Here is an 18,256-nt window from a genome sequence, read left to right as displayed (position 1 = left end):
GTATTCCTATCCCTTATGTACAAGGCATTAGTAAATGTATAGTAAAAGTTTTAAAACCACTGAATATTTTTGTTGCCTTTCGACCTTTCAGAAAAATCTCCACCTTTCTCACTTCTCCAAAGGACAAGCTTCCACATCTTAGTTATCCAGGTGTCTACTAGATTCCTTGCTCTTGTGGATTATCTTATCTCAGACAAACAGGAAGATCTGCCTCTATTTGGCTAGAAGAACACCAGTCTTATATTCAATAGCTTGAACCTGAACAGTGATGACTTGTGGAACATGCCATCATCACTAGACATAGAGTTCATTGGAACAAGACAAGAGTCCTTCACAAAAGTTGGTTCCTCGTGGAACGGCTTTATAAAGAAACATGTGAAACTTTACTTCACTCTCCTAACTTAAACAGATCCGATGGTTTATGTCTATCCTCTTTATGGGAGATAGTACTTTATAAATCAGCTAATCTTTCCTAACATTTTATTGTGTGTATATATATATATATATATATATATATATATATATATATATATATATATATACAGGGTGTTCGGGATAAATTTGACATATTTATAATTAATTATATTTTTCCGTAAGTTACATGTATTAACACACACTTCTCTTCATTTAAAAGTTTGGACCCTTCTTCATTCATATACAAGATGTTAGAAAGGATGGATAGCTGGAACCCACGTGAATCATGGAAGAGAATAACTTGTATCATGATGATTCGTGCCCGCCATCAAAATAAGGATATTATGACTGCTGCCCAATGCTCCCTGAATACAGTAAAAACAATCAGGCATGAACTAGAGACTTGCAATGGTGACTACGAGGATGTAGCAAGAAGAAAGATCCCTAGCAGACGATCTGATTGCGTTCGTACAGCAGAATTCCTCGCAAATCTGCAGGAACAGGTGTTGAAGAACCCTGGCATTGGAATTCGGGCTTTGTTCGTGGAGTTGCTAACTGTAGTCAAGCCCTGGATAACAAGGGTAGCCAATGGTAGGCCGTATGTATGGCAGCAGGATTCGGCCCCTTGCCACACCTCTGGGAAAAGTCAAAAATGGTTGTCTGAAAATTTCTACGACTTCACCAGTCCAAATGTTTGGCCTCCAAACTCCCCAGACCTTAACCCCATGGATTATTTTGTATGGGGCGCAGTTGAAAAAGACACCAATCGCACTTCCAGTAATACAAAAGCCCAGTTAATGGATAAAATTAAAACAGTTTTTGCGGCCCTTCCCAGGGAGACTGTAGCATCAGCTTGTTCGAGGTTCCGAAGCAGAATTGAAGCTGTGATCGATGCTAATGGTGGTTATTTTGAGTAAATCTTGTTGATAGTATTGTAATTAACTCTGCCTGTAATGTTTTTTTGTCAATTCATTAAATTTAATAGATACAAAGAAGATTTTCTTTTTCCTTACGAAACTGTCAAATTTATCCCGAACACCCTGTATATATATATATATATATATATATATATATATATATATATATATTTTTTTTTAGTTAGGAAATTTATTGACCTTTTTAGTAATCTTACATTAGCTACTTAGGTGGCACCCTTCAAAATTGTCAGTTATTGTTCAATTAGCTTTATAAAAGTACTGAAGATGCCTGCAATACACAGGCAAAAATTTTACTATTAACATGTTCGCTGCCACGCTACTTCGGCATAGTCTGTTCCCGTACACCGAGCAATTTCACTTCTTCAAGGTCAGTACGGTAATCTCGTTGCTGGCGGTAAGCGTCATATGAGTATACTCGTGGTTGGCTTGTGCAGAGCATATACCATCTATGAGAATACACATAGATGGTATAGCTCCACAAGCCAAGCATTTTCACTTCTTCAAGGTCAGTATAGTAATCTCGTTGCCGGCGGTAAACATCATACGAGTATACTCGTAGCTGGTTTACCAACTACGAGTATACTCGTAGTTGGCAGCGAACGTGTTAAATAATATTTTACATGAGTTTTTCTGTTATTATAATTTTGAATTCTTATTCTAGTCTGCTGCTTATAACGTTCATAACAGACACCATCCCTAAGAACACGGTATTCCTTCCACATGTGAATCTCTTGTTTAATAAGATTACACATCCATTTGACTCCTACCCTATTTATTCTTTGAACTCTCTTGACACATTCTGATATTGCATCATTTAAGTATTGTTTAAATGCTTCCCATGCACTGTCGATATTCTTTCCATCCAGCAACTGATCCCATTCCACTGAACTCACTATACTCCTCACTAGCAGTTAGTTATAATTTCCTGCTTTGTAGTTCAGAATGTAACCTTTTCTGAATGGAACATTCATAAACTTAGTAACTTTCCAACTGAGTACCGCATGATCACTGTCACCAACCGTAGGCAGAATAGTTACATCTTTAACTGAAATGCCCTCTGACACTATAATCAAATCTAACACTCTGTGCCCTCAAGTTCCTTCTGTCACATGCTGCTTGAGGAAATTGTCCCTCAACAGCTCAATAAATGCATTTTCATTCTTCTCATGAGATTCTACTGCTACCCAATCAATATTTGGATAATTAAAGTCTCCCATTATGATTACTCTTTTTGCGCTCATCTTTTCTATTTGGTGATGTATTTCTTCATCACTAGCAACCAATCCACAAGGTCTGTAACAACACCCCACTATGTAATTGATCTTGTTAGATTCCACTTCACACCAGATGGCATCAAACTCACTGCCACATGAAATACTGTTGGTAGTAGTAGTACTACTACAATCATAGGTCTCAACTCTAACTGGATTCAAGTCATCCGATATCATTAGCAGCATGCCCCTCCTCTCCTATCCTCTCTATCCTTCCTAAAAATATTGTACCCTTGACACTCGGTACCAGTTAGTAGGTCTGATTCTGATAGCCAGGTCTCACTAATTACCTACAATCTGAGGTTGCAACATATTGTCTAAGGCAACAAACCCTATCCCTTTGTTTCTGATACTCCTAGCATTCATGTACAGACATAATAATCTACCTGTTTGTTCTTTTGTATAGTCTTGTCTGCAGTCCGTAACACAGTTGGACCACTTGCAGATCTCTATTCTTCTCTAATGCGTTATATGTGTAGACATCTTTGCTCACGTTTCATGAGTCCAAAACTGTATGAACACAAAGGAAATCGTTGTCTGCTCATCAACATTCCATGACAAAGCCCATTCCCGTCATTAACACAATTATATAAAATTGTTGCTCTTACACTCACAATCACACCATTCCTCCCTTTATAATTTAATTTCCCTGACTGTGTTAGGTCTCATACCAGTTATTAGTTTTTCTATACTCCTGATACCAAACACATTCAGGTGTAGGCCATCCCTCTTATACAAATCCAATCTTCCCTCAAACTCACTCCACACATTCAAAAACTTGCATCTATTCCTTCTACACAGCCTACCCATCAAATCATCTGCCATCGTAGCCCTTCTTCTTAATTCATTTTTATCATAGCGAGGTAAAATACTGGTGATTTTCATTTCTCACTCTTCACTCTTCCAATAACCTTTTCATGTCCTCTCTCAATAATAATAATAATAATAATGATAAATAATAATAATATATCATCTGCACCAGCTGTCATACCTTTTCTTGAACTCATTCATGCTAAATACACTCACCAACTCTAAGGTTCACCAACTCACCAACTGCAATATTGCAGTTGCACATCGCTCTATGAGAGAAAAAGCTAGCCCTCACTCCTTTCTTGACTTTACTGCACAGGACCATTTTCTTAAAAATAGCCTTGTCTGTATTTTTTAAACAAAAACAGAGATATAAAATTAAAAAAAAAAAAAAAACAGAGGAAGGGTAACTATTTTTGCTAAAAAAAACCAGTGTTAAAGAATGCAAAAATATCAAATATCTAGTATAAATGCTTTTTCTTCAAATGAACATTTTCTGACATTAAAATACCTGATATATCTCCACCTTTAGCTTCATGGTATGATCGCCTGTGAACTGATGATGACGATGATGCATGTCTTGGAGTTGGACTTGGGCATGGACCATTGACCTAATCAGCACATATACAAAAGAGATCATATGTACTGAACAGTAAGTATATAAAGCCACATGCACAGATGCTCACTATTTTCCAAAGTACTCAGATATCATTTGTCTTTGTAAGAAGGAATTAAACATAATAAAAATAAAATGAAAATAATTATTATTTCCTATATTTTTCAATGTCAAATTTGCAACATCAGAGAATAAAACACAGGTAAAATATATGCAGCAGACACTACAAGTTCAAATACAAGTGAGATGGAGAAAGTGTTTAACTTATAAGTGCAGCATGCATTATGCATATGTTTATGTATATGCTGCATTTGATGATACCAATAGGTATAGCTTGAAAATTGTTGCACTGGCTCACCAGTCAAGCAAACATCTCACTTGTCACATGTTAGCTCACGTATATTCTATCATGGTTGCCAAATATAGCACAGTCACGTGTTTATTCCTGCATCTGGTAAATTTATAAGCTTTTGTTAAAGAGGAGAGGGTGTTGGTGAGCCAAGCACTGTGCACATGTCTAAGAAGAGCTCCTGATTGAGATATGTTATTCTAGGAATAATTAAATATATATGCATAATTGTTTGAGTAAGAGCGGCTGTAAACATTGTGCGCAACGGTATTATTAGTGTTGGGGATTTTTCTTGCCTAAACTTAATTACGAAATCATTATTATTAAACCTAGTAACCTGCAAAGAAAAAAAAATGGCGGTGGCATTGTCATTCCATGATTTTAATTTAGATTTCAGTCGTTTCGTTAAGTGTGAGGTCTGTTATATGTATTCCTTCGATTACATAAACGATTTGTGGATGTTTAGCGTGGATGGAAGAAGGGTATGTGTGAAGTGTGACCTGAATGAGGAACTGATGAATGCAAATATGAAATTGCTGACAGAAAGTGTTAGTAACGAGAATGTTGCGGGAAACATGAGTGCACGTTTGAAAGAGAAGGATGGTGAGAAAGAGAGCAAAAAAATGTTAAAAAATCAGTAAGAAAGAAAAAGAATGATTTGAATACTGTAACAGATGTTAAAAGGGACCAAAGTGAGGCGAGAGTGGCAGAAGGAAACGAAATTGAGAGAACTAATGAAACTAGAAATGTCGTCACGCAGAAATCGAAAGTGAAAAAAATTGAAACAATGAATGATAGTGAAAAAAGAATGAATGATGGCGAAAGTTGGATGCATGATAGACCGAAAGTACGGAAACAAAGAAAGATAAATGAGAGAGTGAAAGTGAGAAGAATGATAGCGAAAGTTGAACGTATGTTGGACCGAAAGTACGGAAACAAAGAAGGATGAGTGAGAGTGAAAGTGAGAAGTGGGGGTCAAGAGTGAGAAAGTTAGAAAGATTTAATGATAGAGAAAATGTGTCACGAGATTCGGAAGTTGAATTGGATTGGATGAGGCAAAAAAATGAAATGGATTTGGAATGAAATTAAGATTTATTACTAAGATAAATTAATAAGATAAATTAATTTAAAACTATTAAAATAAATGATGATGGCATGAAAGAGTTAACGAAAGATAAGCAGACAGTATGTAACAGAGGGCGCACGAGGATTAAGGGTCTTGGATTTGGTCATCTCATCAGTGGATGTAATTATAAATGAGATGTTAAATCGTCCACCAATTAGTGAGAGTAGCCATGAGGTGATTACCTGGGTGGTTGCCAGCAGTGCGGGGACCCCTGTGAGAAAAGGGTATATGTGGAACTACAAGGAGGGGGGGGGATGATTATGGAGAGCTCAGGAGACAGCTTGGGGGTGTAGAGTGAAATGAGTAGTTAGGTGGAAAAGAGATGTGTGCAACTTGGGGGATTTTCAAAAACTATCTAGCAGATGCAATGTCTGAATGTACTCCAAGGGTGAGAAGATTAAATAAGGTAGGTGTGAGATGGATGAATAAAGAGATTAAGCATGAGATACAGAGAAAAAGGGCATTGTGGAGGCAGCATAAGAGAAGTGGAAATAACTAATTTCATGAGGTCTACAAAGACCAGGCAAGGAGGGTGACTTGGTTGGTGAGAGTAGCTAAAGAGAGGTATGAACAGCTAGCTAATGAAGCCAAAAAGAATCCTAGAGAGTTCTTTCGATATGTAGCCAGCAAAAGAAAGAATGATTATGGAAGGATGAACATTGATTGGAGAAAATGGTATAAAGAGAACTGTTGCAGAATATGTGGTGGAGATACTTAATGAGCAGTTCATAAAGATCTTTCAACCTTGTGAATGTTACTTCATGGAGAGATTGAGAGCAGTTGTTAATGGGGAAGAGAGACAGACTGTAAGTGAGCAAGAGGTGTTTGGGGAGTTGAGTAAACTAGATGTAAATAAGGCTGTGGGACTTGATAATATATCACCGCATATTCTGAAGGAAAGTGCCAGAGAGTTGACACCTGCCTTGACATATTTTTTTAATACTAGTCTTGCACTTGGTCAAGTTCCTAAGGAGCGGAAAGAGGGCAAGATTGTGCCACTTCATAAAGGAGATGATCGAACTCAAGCCAAACTATAGGCCTCTCTGTGTGTCAGGTGTTGTGGTTAAGTTGTTGGCAAAGTTGAGAACTAGGATCCAGAGTTTGGTAGAGAACAATGGTATTATCTTTGATGGACAGCATGGATTTGCTAAAGGGAGGACATGTTTTAGTAATCTACTTACTTATTACAATAAAGTGACTGCTTCCTTGGACAGAGGAGAAGGATACACAGTAATATACTTGGATTTCACAAAGGCTTTTGATAGAGTACCTCATGATAAGTTGACAGTCAAACTAGAGCAGATGGGGTTGGATATTAGATTAGTGCATTGGATTGGAGATTGGCTATCTGATAGGTATAAACAAGTTGTGTATTAGGGTGCGATATCCAGTAAAAGGAAAATCACTAGTGGAGTGCCTCAGGGGTCTGTTTTAGGGCCATTACTATTTAACTTGTATATTAATGATATTGGAAAAGATTGGGATGGAGATATTCAGTTGTTTGCAGACGATACAAAGTTGGGACGAACCATAAAGAGTAGTGAAGATGCTGTGGCCTTGTAAGAAGACTTGAATAAATCGAGTGATTGGGCACGGAAATGGGGATGTGAGTTCAATGTTGCAAAATGTAAGGTTTTAAAATTTGGAAAACAAAGATGCGATGCAGAATTTATGCTTGGTGAGAATATATTGTTGGAGGTAGAGGAAATAAGAGATCTGGGGGTGATAGTGGATAAGGATCTAAAATTTTGGGGAAACATTGCCAAAATTGTGAACACAACACAAAGGCTTCTGGGAATGATGCTGAGAACACTGACGTGTAGAAGTAGGGAGATTCGTGTTCCGTTGTATAAGGCTTTGATTAGGCCACACATGAACCATTGTGTCCAGATTTGGTCACTGGGTTTTCAGAAGGATGAAGAGATGTTGGAAAGGGTTCAAAGGCAACTGACTAAGGTAGTTTCTCACCTCTGGAATATCGAGTATGAGGAAAGATTGAGAAGATGTAATTTGCAGAGTCTGGTGGACAGGAGGAAGAGGGGAAATATGATAGAGACCTACAAGTTGGTAAGGGGTTCTTATAGGATCAATGGTGGAGAAGTTCTACAGAGAATAGTGGGAGATCAGGGGAGAACCAGAGGTCATCCCTGGAAACTGTGTAAAGACGGTGTGAGTAGGGGAGTGAAAGGCATGTTTTTTTCGTGTAGAGTTGTGAATGATTGGAATGCCTTGCCTGAGAGTGTGGTGTCTGCAAGGAGTTTGAGTGTGTTTAAGGCTCGGTATGATGAGATGTGTGTATGTGTGATAAAATGGACCTCCCAGATGAGTCTTTGACTCCATGAGGTCTTGGGGTAATAATAATGGTAATAATAATAATAATAATAATATGGCTAATGTTAACTGCATATTACTACTAGTGTTGAAGCAAATATACTAAATACTTAGGTATTAGTGTGTTAACTACATTAGCATGTTTATCAGTCCATGAATAAAAAATTTCATGCATTTTTTTTCTTTTTTTTTATATGGTTCATAAACTCATGAAAGGTTTAATTGTAAATCTATAGTTTCATCATTTGTACTGTGGGTGTGTGCTAAATATTTTTGTTTACTTTAATTTTTATTGATTCTATATATATATACAGGGTGTTAGGGATAAATTTGACATATTTATAATTAATTATATTTTTCCGTAAGTTACATGTATTAACACACACTTCTCTTCATTTAAAAGTTTGGACCCTTCTTCATTCACATACAAGATGTCAGAAAGGATGAATAGCTGGAACCCACCTGAATCATGGAAGAGAATAACTTGTATCATGATGATTCGTGCCCGCCATCAAAATAAGGATATTACGACTGCTGCCCAATGCTCCCTGAATACAGTAAAAACAATCTGGCATGAACTAGAGACTTGCAATGGTGACTACGAGGATGTAGCAAGAAGAAAGATCCCTAGCAGACGATCTGATTGCGTTCGTACAGCAGAATTCCTCGCAAATCTGCAGGAACAGGTGTTGAAGAACCCTGGCATTGGAATTCGGGCTTTGTTCGTGGAGTTGCTAACTGTAGTCAAGCCCTGGATAACAAGGGTAGGCAATGGTAGGCCGTATGTATGGCAGCAGGATTCGGCCCCTTGCCACACCTCTGGGAAAAGTCAAAAATGGTTGTCTGAAAATTTCTACGACTTCATCAGTCCAAATGTTTGGCCTCCAAACTCCCCAGACCTTAACCCCATGGATTATTTTGTATGGGGCGCAGTTGAAAAAGACACCAATCGCACTTCCAGTAATACAAAAGCCCAGTTAATGGATAAAATTAAAACAGTTTTTGCGGCCCTTCCCAGGGAGACTGTAGCATCAGCTTGTTCGAGGTTCCGAAGCAGAATTGAAGCTGTGATCGATGCTAATGGTGGTTATTTTGAGTAAATCTTGTTGATAGTATTGTAATTAACTCTGCCTGTAATGTTTTTTTGTCAATTCATTAAATTTAATAGATACAAAGAAGATTTTCTTTTTCCTTACGAAACTGTCAAATTTATCCCGAACACCCTGTATATATATATATTTTTTTTTTTTGGTATTTTTTATTTATTATTATTTTTTTACCAGATCCAGAAACCCTGCTCTAGAGACCAAACATGGGACTTTTTCAAGCCATTGCAGGACTCCAATATGCCGGGCAGTGGTCTCACATCAGAGTGAAAACATATGTGTTTTTGCTCCTGAAAATTACAATATGTCTTAAATTGCTTTTATGGAAAAGAGCAAACAATTTCTTCTTTACTATTATAAGCAAATATTGAAAAACTCTCAATAAAATAAAATGCTGAAGTCTACACATATAACTACATTAGTGAATTTCTTAATTCTAACTGCCTCCAAAACACTGTTAGATGGACAAGGCTGGTGTTGTCATACGACATGGCGACAACTTAGAAAACAATCAAAAACATTTTAGTTTAGAATCAGTATAATGAAATATATTGGGAAAATAAATACTTTTTTCTTAACTTTCCACATTTTAACATCCACTATTAACAATCAAATTCTGCATATTCCACCACTTGGTAAGAAATAAGTTAAATTACTATTTTCCACTGTGTATCTATTTTAGGTTGACATGTTGCAATTAACTGATTATTTCCCTGTGATTGAGTGCTCTATAAGATACAATGATGCATGCATATCCAAACCTCTCATTGGTCATATTCCATTATGACAAAATCAGTGATAATTGCTAAAACAGGTGTTTGGCAGTATTCTCCAATATATGCAATAAGTAAGGTAAACATACAAAAATTATTTACGACATAAAACAAAACTGGCATTACATAAATAAAACTGATGATCAAACTGAAACTGTTTATTTTTATTCATCATTTAATTCATCACTCATCACAGACAAGCAGATGAGTGAATTTTTCAAGCCCTGATAATATAACTTTGACAAAATATATAAAATAATAAATAATCATTTTAGTTATGAAAAAAAAAATTAATAAGATGCAGACCATCCCTTGAATAAATGACAATTCCAACCAGTTCATAATACAGACAAGTGGAATTCAGTGATGTAATACATAATTTATAAATTGCAGCTTTAGGATGAAAATTATGAATGCAAGTATAACTCCATAAAGAAAGTAAGTACTTATAGTCTTTACTTTTCAAAGAGATTCTAAAGACTTGAGAATATGGTATCTACTTCCAGAAAGAATAAGCAAAGCATCATGATGAACTGAGTTATTCACACTGCCATGTAATTTAAACTTTATGTTAACTATTAAATTCATAAAGGCAGATTAGCATTTTACGTCACTGCTGTTTGCAGATAATGTTTCTTCACTATTCATGTGCTAAAATTAAAATCTGCATGCCTTTCCCAAACATAACTGCTTCAAGGAAATAGAGCAATTTAATTTTTTATCCAATAAAAAAAAAACTGTAACCCAAGTTGCAGTATCATCATTTCATAATGTAATGTATTATAAAGGGTTATTTTATAATAAATTTGTTAAAATTCCAAACCTCTTCATATGCAGAAGACTGTGATACCTCCTGTTCACAATGAATGCTACCAGGAGTTCCACCACTTGGCCTTCTTGGAGAAGCAGGCATTCGCTGATAAGGATCTGCATCACCTAAAATAAAAATATAGTATAGCAGTTTTATTGGCATGTTGTTATTGTAAAATTACTTCTTTTTATGGTAAACTCAAACATCAAGAAATATTCAGCTGTTCGAGAATGAGTGACATTATTTTGCATGCTTATACAGTAGAAAAGCAAATAATCAACTTTAGGCTACTACTCGGCATTCTATTTAAACTGGCTAAAGGAATTATAAACAAGTCTAGTAATCCATACAAAAAGAGTATTTTATATAATTTTAAATAATTCCTTCATCCTAACTTTTAACCTAAAACTTTTTCATTCATGATGATTCTGCATTCCGTCTTAAATAAATCACTGATAAATTTTGTTTATAACAATTTTTCCAAATCAGCACTAAGATTTTAGCAAATAATTATTTAGAATCACTAGCTTATGTTGAGTGGGAGGGGGGTTATAGAAAGTTCTGATAAATACCTAGAACAAAATGATATTAAAGCTGCTGATATAACCACAAGAAAGACCATATTAGTAGCAGACTTATGAAGGTAACTTATGTACTTATTATTATTTGACACCTCCAGGGAGTCCAAAGACTCATTGAGGGAGGGCACCTCTGTCTACACCACTCAATCCACCAACTGACCGCAACTACACCAACACTATCTACTGCAAACCACTAATATTTCCACAGACAATCACGAACATCCATGCCGAAGACAGGATTCGAACCCGCAGCCTTCTAACAACTGGCCACTTATATTCTTATATCCTCGTATGTTCTTTCTTGTGGTTATATCAGTTGCTTTAATATCATTTTTGTTCTAGGTGTTTATCAGAACTTTCCAGACCCCCCCCCCCCTTGTATATTGCAACCTGTAAAAACTATGTACCCATACATATGTTTTATACAATTTGACATTCATTAATTTTAAGAAGTGCATAACTAAAGAAGTCTGTATGGAATTTGAATGTTGTAGTGAGGGACCATATACACCATTGGGCAGATGAGGGTAATGTTATCAGTGAGATTTACCATGGATTTGCTGCCCTATATATGCAAGCCTTTTATGCTAAAGTTACAAGAGCATTAGATGAGGGAAAGGCATATACTGCCATTTTCCTAGACTTAGCAGAGGCATTTGATTGGGAGCCACATGATAAGCTGATATTCAAGTAGCAGCACATGGATCTGAATATCAGATTGGTCAACTGGATTCAGGATTGGCTGTCTGATAGGTATCAGAGAGTTGTGTATGGTGGAGCAATATCAAAGAGGCAAAAGGTTACAAGTGGGGTTCCACAGGGCTCAGTACTGGGACCTATATTGTTTAACCTTTATATCAATGATTTAATGCAGATTAATGCAGCAAAATGTAAGGTCTTGAGGTTTGGGAAACATCGATGGGACACTGCATACTCTATGGGAGGAGTTATATTGCAGGAAGTAGGGGAGACAAGAGATCTGGGGTTGATGATTGATAGAAACCTGAAATTTAGGGGACATATTGCAAAGGTGGTGAAGGTAACACAGAGGATTGCTGCAATAATGAGAAGGACACTGACCTGCAGAAATAAAATGGTTATCATTCCATTGTATAAGACTCTGATCAGACCACACTTAGGCTATTGTTCTCATATCTGGTCCCCAGGATTTGAAGGGGGTAAAATAACTGTGGAAAGGGTACAAAGGCAGATAACAAGATGGTGTCGGGACTGTACAATGTTAGATGAGGATCGGCTGAGGGAGTGTGGACTGCAGAGTTTGGTGGATAGAAGAAGGAGGGGTGATATGATTGAGACTTTTAAACTATTGAGAGGTGGTTACATGGTTTACACTGGGGAGTTCTTTTGCTTGGTTGAACAGCAGGAAGGAGTGATGACAAGAGGCCATCCCTGGAAGTTACGAAAGCAAACTGTGAGCAAGAGGGTGAGGAGTGGCTTCTTTGCATCGAGGGTGGTTGAACCATGGAATGCATTGCCTGATGGAGTGGTGAGAGCGAGAACATTCAATGAGTTTAAAGGAGTGGTATGATAGACTTTGTGTTTCTTAAACACAAAGTCTATCAAGATGAGTCTTGATAGACTTTGTTTCTTAGGAAGGACCTCCCATGATGAGTCTTTTAACTCCATGGAGGCCTGAATAATAATAATAATAATAATAATAATATTTCTGCATTCCAAAATGCAACACCTTGCACTTATTAATATGAAAACAACAACACCACAACAGTCTAGTCAAATCATCCCGAAGGGAACTAACATCAGCAGTGCTACTTATTATCCTCCCCAAGTGGTATACTCCAAAAACAGAACTTTGGAGTATACCACTGGCTATTTACCTTTTTCAAGACACTTCTCAATCATAATGCTGGCCTGGTTAGCATATCCATTCTCCTGGCAAAAGGCTGCAGGTTCAAATCCCACCATTGGCATGGATATTTTTGATTGTTTGTGAAAATACTAGTGGTGGTGGTGGTGGTGGTGGTGGACGATAGATGGCATTGTAGTTGGTGGAGACAGAGAGTTGAAGAGTAGGTGTCCTCCCTCAATGAGTCTTTGTACTCCCTGGAGGTGTCATGTAATAATAATAATAATAATAATAAACAACTTGTGGTATCCTTCATGGAGAGCTCATACACGAGGGGTTGGTTGATCAACCTATAGTATGCTAGTACTGTGTATGGGTGGTGGGTTGGAAAAGAAGGTACTTGTTCACATTTGATTTGAATGACTGTATATTGTATTCCCTGGGGAACACAACAAGGGGAAGACTGTTAGCACAGCAGCTGCAGGAATGAAGGAGGAGGAGGAAAAGAAACTTGTTATAATAACAAGTTAGCATAATTATTCTTCCTTTTGCTTACCATATAGCAGAAGGATTCCCTTGCATTAACCTTGGCCTGACCAGTCAATATCTTCTCATACTGCACCTTTTCTTTTTAACCATGCTCCTCACTTTCCTAGCCTACACTTTATAGTCCTCATGGATCTGATCCCCACCAGCTGTCTTGTACCTCTTCCATAATATTTTCTTTAAAACATAGCTTGCTTGATTTCACTGGTCATCCAGTTCACTCCTACTCTATTTACTCGCTTAACTCTTAGTATGCATTTATTATTATTATTATTATTATTATTGTACAGGCATCTCCATGGAGTCCGAAGACTCATTGCGGAAGATCCTACCTATCCACACAATCTATCATACCTCTCCTTGAACCCATTAACAGACAAAAAACTCACACCTGACTCTGGTAACCCATTCCACTTATTCATAACTCTCCAAGCAAAAAATCTAGTCCTCATCTCCCTATTAACGACACCTTTATTCAACTTCCAGGGATGACCTGTTGTTCTGGCCCCTCTAGCCAAAAACAAAACTCCTCTCAATTGCTTTTTGTCAAACTTGGAGCGCTTTTGTCTGTTTAGTGGTTAGTGGCCAAGTCTAGGAACCATAAGTCAAAGTTGGCAGGACAATAATACCTGATAATTTTATTTCTAGACAAATTGGGAGGTACTCTTTTATCTAATGCATCATTCCTCAGTAGCTCTTGAAATCCAGTGTCAAATCTACACTGGATTTGAAGGTCAAAGCAATTTGACACGGAGATCATTTGTACTAAGTATTTTTCTTTCTCTACATATTCTATTATATCATTTTCAACATCAATGGGGATATGTTCATGGTTAGTCATTATTTTTGTTTTATGATAGTTTATTGCCAGACCTATTTCCTTGCTTTTTATGCTTAATTCATTGATCATCAGATTAAGTTGAGAGCCATTTTCAGAAAACAGAATGATGTCATCTGCAAAACTTAGATTGTTTAACATCTTCCCCTGAATATTCATAATCATCCCAATCCAGGTCCTTGAAAATGGCTTCAAGGCCTATGGTAAAAAGATTGGAAGCAATTGGATCACCTTGTTTGCCTGCCTCTCTCCATCCCAAAGAAGTCACTACTTCTCTCCAACCTGATAGATGCCTCACTATTTTCATAAATGGTTTGAAGTAGCCAGATATATTTTTCCTTTATTTCCAAGTCTTTCAAAGCAAATTGATCATTTCACATAATATGACAATTTAAATAATTTGTTTTAAAATATATTTAAGTAAAATATTCAATATCAGTAAATAAACTATTAAAATGCCAACATTTCTACTATACAAATCCGTACATTCAGCTCTTGTAGATATCACTTTAGAAAATGAATACACTGAGCAATGAAGTTCACTTATATGAGTATTCTTTTTAGATATAGAGAAATGCAACTGAAATGCTCTTCAATTTGTAATCCTTCAAACAGTATATTATTATTAATATTATTATCCAAGACCCCATGGGGTCAAAGACTCATCTAGGAGGTCCTTTTATCAAGCACACTGCTCATCATACCGTGCTTTAAACACACTCAAATTCTCTGCAGACACCACACTCTCAGACAAAGCATTCCAATCATTCACAAATCTGCATGAAAAAAACCTGCTTCTCACTCCCCTACTCACACCCTCCTTATACTGCTTCCAGGGATGACCTCTGGTTCTCCCCTAATCTCCAACTATTTTCTGTAGAACCTCTCCAGCATTGAACCTATAACAACCCCTTAATAACTTGTAGGTCTCTATAATATTCCCCTCCTCCTCTTGTCCACCAGACTCTGCAAGATCTTCTCAATCTTTCCTCATACTCAACATTCCAGAGGTTAGAAACTGCCTTAGTCAGTCACCTCTGGACCCTTTCCAACATCTCTTCATCCTTCTGAAAACCAGGTGATCAAATCTGCACAAAATAGTCCATGTATGGCCTAATCAAAGTTCTATTCAATGGACCAAGAATATCCCTACTTCTACACATCAGTGTCCTCCACATCATTCCCAGAAGCCTTTGTGTTGTGTTCACAATTTTGGCTATGTGTCTCCTAAATTTCAGATCCTTATCCACTGTCACCCTCAGATCTCTTATTTCCTCCACCTCTGACAATATATCCTCACCAAGCATAAATTCTGCATCCCGTGTTTGTTTCCCAAATTTTAAAACCGTATATTTTGCAATATTGGACTCACATCCCCGTTCCCGTGCCCAATCACTAAATTTATTCAAGTCTTCTTGTAAGGTCACAACATCTTCTCTCACAACCGTCTTCATGGTTCTTCCCAACTTTGCATCATCTGCAAACAAATGAATATCTCCATCCAAATATTCACCAATATCATTAATATACAAGTTAAACAGCAATGGCCCTAAAATAGACCCCTATGGCATACCACTAGTAACTTTCCTTTTCCTGGATATCACTCCCCCATACACAACTTGTTCACACCTATCAGATAGCCAGTCTCCAATCCACTGCACCAATCTAATATCCAACCCCATCCACTCCAGTTTGACTATCAACTTATCATGCGGTAATCTATCAAAAGCCTTTGCAAAATCTAAGTATATTACTGTATATCCTTCTCCTCTGTCCATGGAAGCAGTCACCGTATTGTAATAACTAAAACATGACCTCATTTAGCAAATCCATGCTGTCCATCAAAGATAATACCATTGTTGTCAACCCAATTCTGGATCCTAGTTCTCACCACACAAATAGGCCTATAGTTTGATGCTTGACTGCTATCACTTCCTTTATGAAGTGGCGCAATCTTGCCCTCCTTCCACTCCTTAGGAACTGGACCAAGTGCAAGACTCGTATTAAAAAATATATCAAGGTAGGCGTCAACTCTCTGGCATATTCCTTCAGAGTACGTGGAGATATATTATCAAATCCCATAGCCTTATTATCATCTAGTTCAGTGCTTCCCAAACTGTGGGCCGTGGCCCCCTTGGGGGCCATAGGTTTTGTTGAAGGGGGCTGTGAAATAATGAAAACAAATTTAAAATGTTTTAAGACTCAGTAGATTTTTTTATTTTAAAAAAAACGTATTTAACTTTTATTATTTATTATTTTTTTTGTTATTTTTTATATTTTAATGGAAAAATTCACACATTGGTGTTGGTTCACAAACTTTGCTTCCTCGTATTTCGGCACTTAATGAATATTAGTAAATATTGCTTATTCATATGTTTCATTTCAAAGCAGTGGTTAATTGTATTTACTTTGAATGCTCTCCAGGGAAGCCCCAAATCTTCCTGTCCCTTTCATCACGTGTTCGTAATCAGGGACTGTTGATATTGACTTTATATACATATCAAAACTCATTTTATATTATCACTCTCATCCAGGCTAGTTTTCTGTTACCAATAAAAGTTTCGCATATACTTCACACATGAAAAAAAGCTTAAACAAGTTCATGTGAGGAGATAGTAACTCCCTTGCAGTGGGCCCTCCCTAACAGCCACTATATTGCAGAGGCAATAAAAACAAGTACTTTTATTATGCCAGTGAATAAGGTATCAGGAGTCTGTGCAATATATTTCTCAACAAATAGTGCAATTAGAGACAACTGGGATAAAAACACACTAATTAATGAATCACATGTCCCCTCATACAGAAACTATGCTGTATAGACTGAAACAAAACCATATGTTGCATGGGCAAACACAGTATCTAACTAAAAACTATTGTTATTAATTAGATGTGTGTGAGTTCGATTTCCCAAGGCAGCAATAAAATTCAACCGAACGTGTTAAAATTCGTAAAAGTGTTAAAACTAAGTAATATATATATATATATATATACAGGGTGTTCGGGATAAATTTGACAGTTTCGTAAGGAAAAAGAAAATCTTCTTTGTATCTATTAAATTTAATGAATTGACAAAAAAACATTACAGGCAGAGTTAATTACAATACTATCAACAAGATTTACTCAAAATAACCACCATTAGCATCGATCACAGCTTCAATTCTGCTTCGGAACCTCGAACAAGCTGATGCTACAGTCTCCCTGGGAAGGGCCGCAAAAACTGTTTTAATTTTATCCATTAACTGGGCTTTTGTATTACTGGAAGTGCGATTGGTGTCTTTTTCAACTGCGCCCCATACAAAATAATCCATGGGGTTAAGGTCTGGGGAGTTTGGAGGCCAAACATTTGGACTGGTGAAGTCGTAGAAATTTTCAGACAACCATTTTTGACTTTTCCCAGAGGTGTGGCAAGGGGCCGAATCCTGCTGCCATACATACGGCCTACCATTGGCTACCCTTGTTATCCAGGGCTTGACTACAGTTAGCAACTCCACGAACAAAGCCCGAATTCCAATGCCAGGGTTCTTCAACACCTGTTCCTGCAGATTTGCGAGGAATTCTGCTGTACGAACGCAATCAGATCGTCTGCTAGGGATCTTTCTTCTTGCTACATCCTCGTAGTCACCATTGCAAGTCTCTAGTTCATGCGTGATTGTTTTTACTGTATTCAGGGAGCATTGGGCAGCAGTCGTAATATCCTTATTTTGATGGCGGGCACGAATCATCATGATACAAGTTATTCTCTTCCATGATTCAGGTGGGTTCCAGCTATCCATCCTTTCTGACATCTTGTATATGAATGAAGAAGGGTCCAAACTTTTAAATGAAGAGAAGTGTGTGTTAATACATGTAACTTACGGAAAAATATAATTAATTATAAATATGTCAAATTTATCCCTAACACCCTGTATATATATATATATA

General features: G+C 37.0%; 1 protein-coding gene across 1 annotated transcript in view; it reads right to left on the bottom strand.

The window, feature by feature from the left end:
• The window catches only part of LOC150095920 (syntaxin-binding protein 5-like), a 549,764-nt gene that overhangs the window by 142,438 nt on the left and 389,070 nt on the right, over nucleotides 1-18,256 (bottom strand). Inside the window, exons 19-20 of the mRNA XM_090409567.1 lie at nucleotides 10,558-10,670; nucleotides 3,945-4,044 (exon numbers count right to left, since the gene is read on the bottom strand). Coding sequence (XP_090265693.1) covers nucleotides 3,945-4,044; nucleotides 10,558-10,670 — 213 coding nt within the window. The remainder of the gene's footprint in view (nucleotides 1-3,944; nucleotides 4,045-10,557; nucleotides 10,671-18,256) is intronic.

The sequence above is a fragment of the Typopeltis vanoorti genome, chromosome 19 (assembly GCF_054136105.1).
Source record: "Typopeltis vanoorti isolate ZY-2024b chromosome 19, IOZ_Tvanoo_1.0, whole genome shotgun sequence".
Lineage (NCBI taxonomy): Eukaryota > Metazoa > Arthropoda > Arachnida > Uropygi > Thelyphonidae > Typopeltis > Typopeltis vanoorti.
This window is presented reverse-complemented; position numbering and strand designations above follow the sequence as displayed.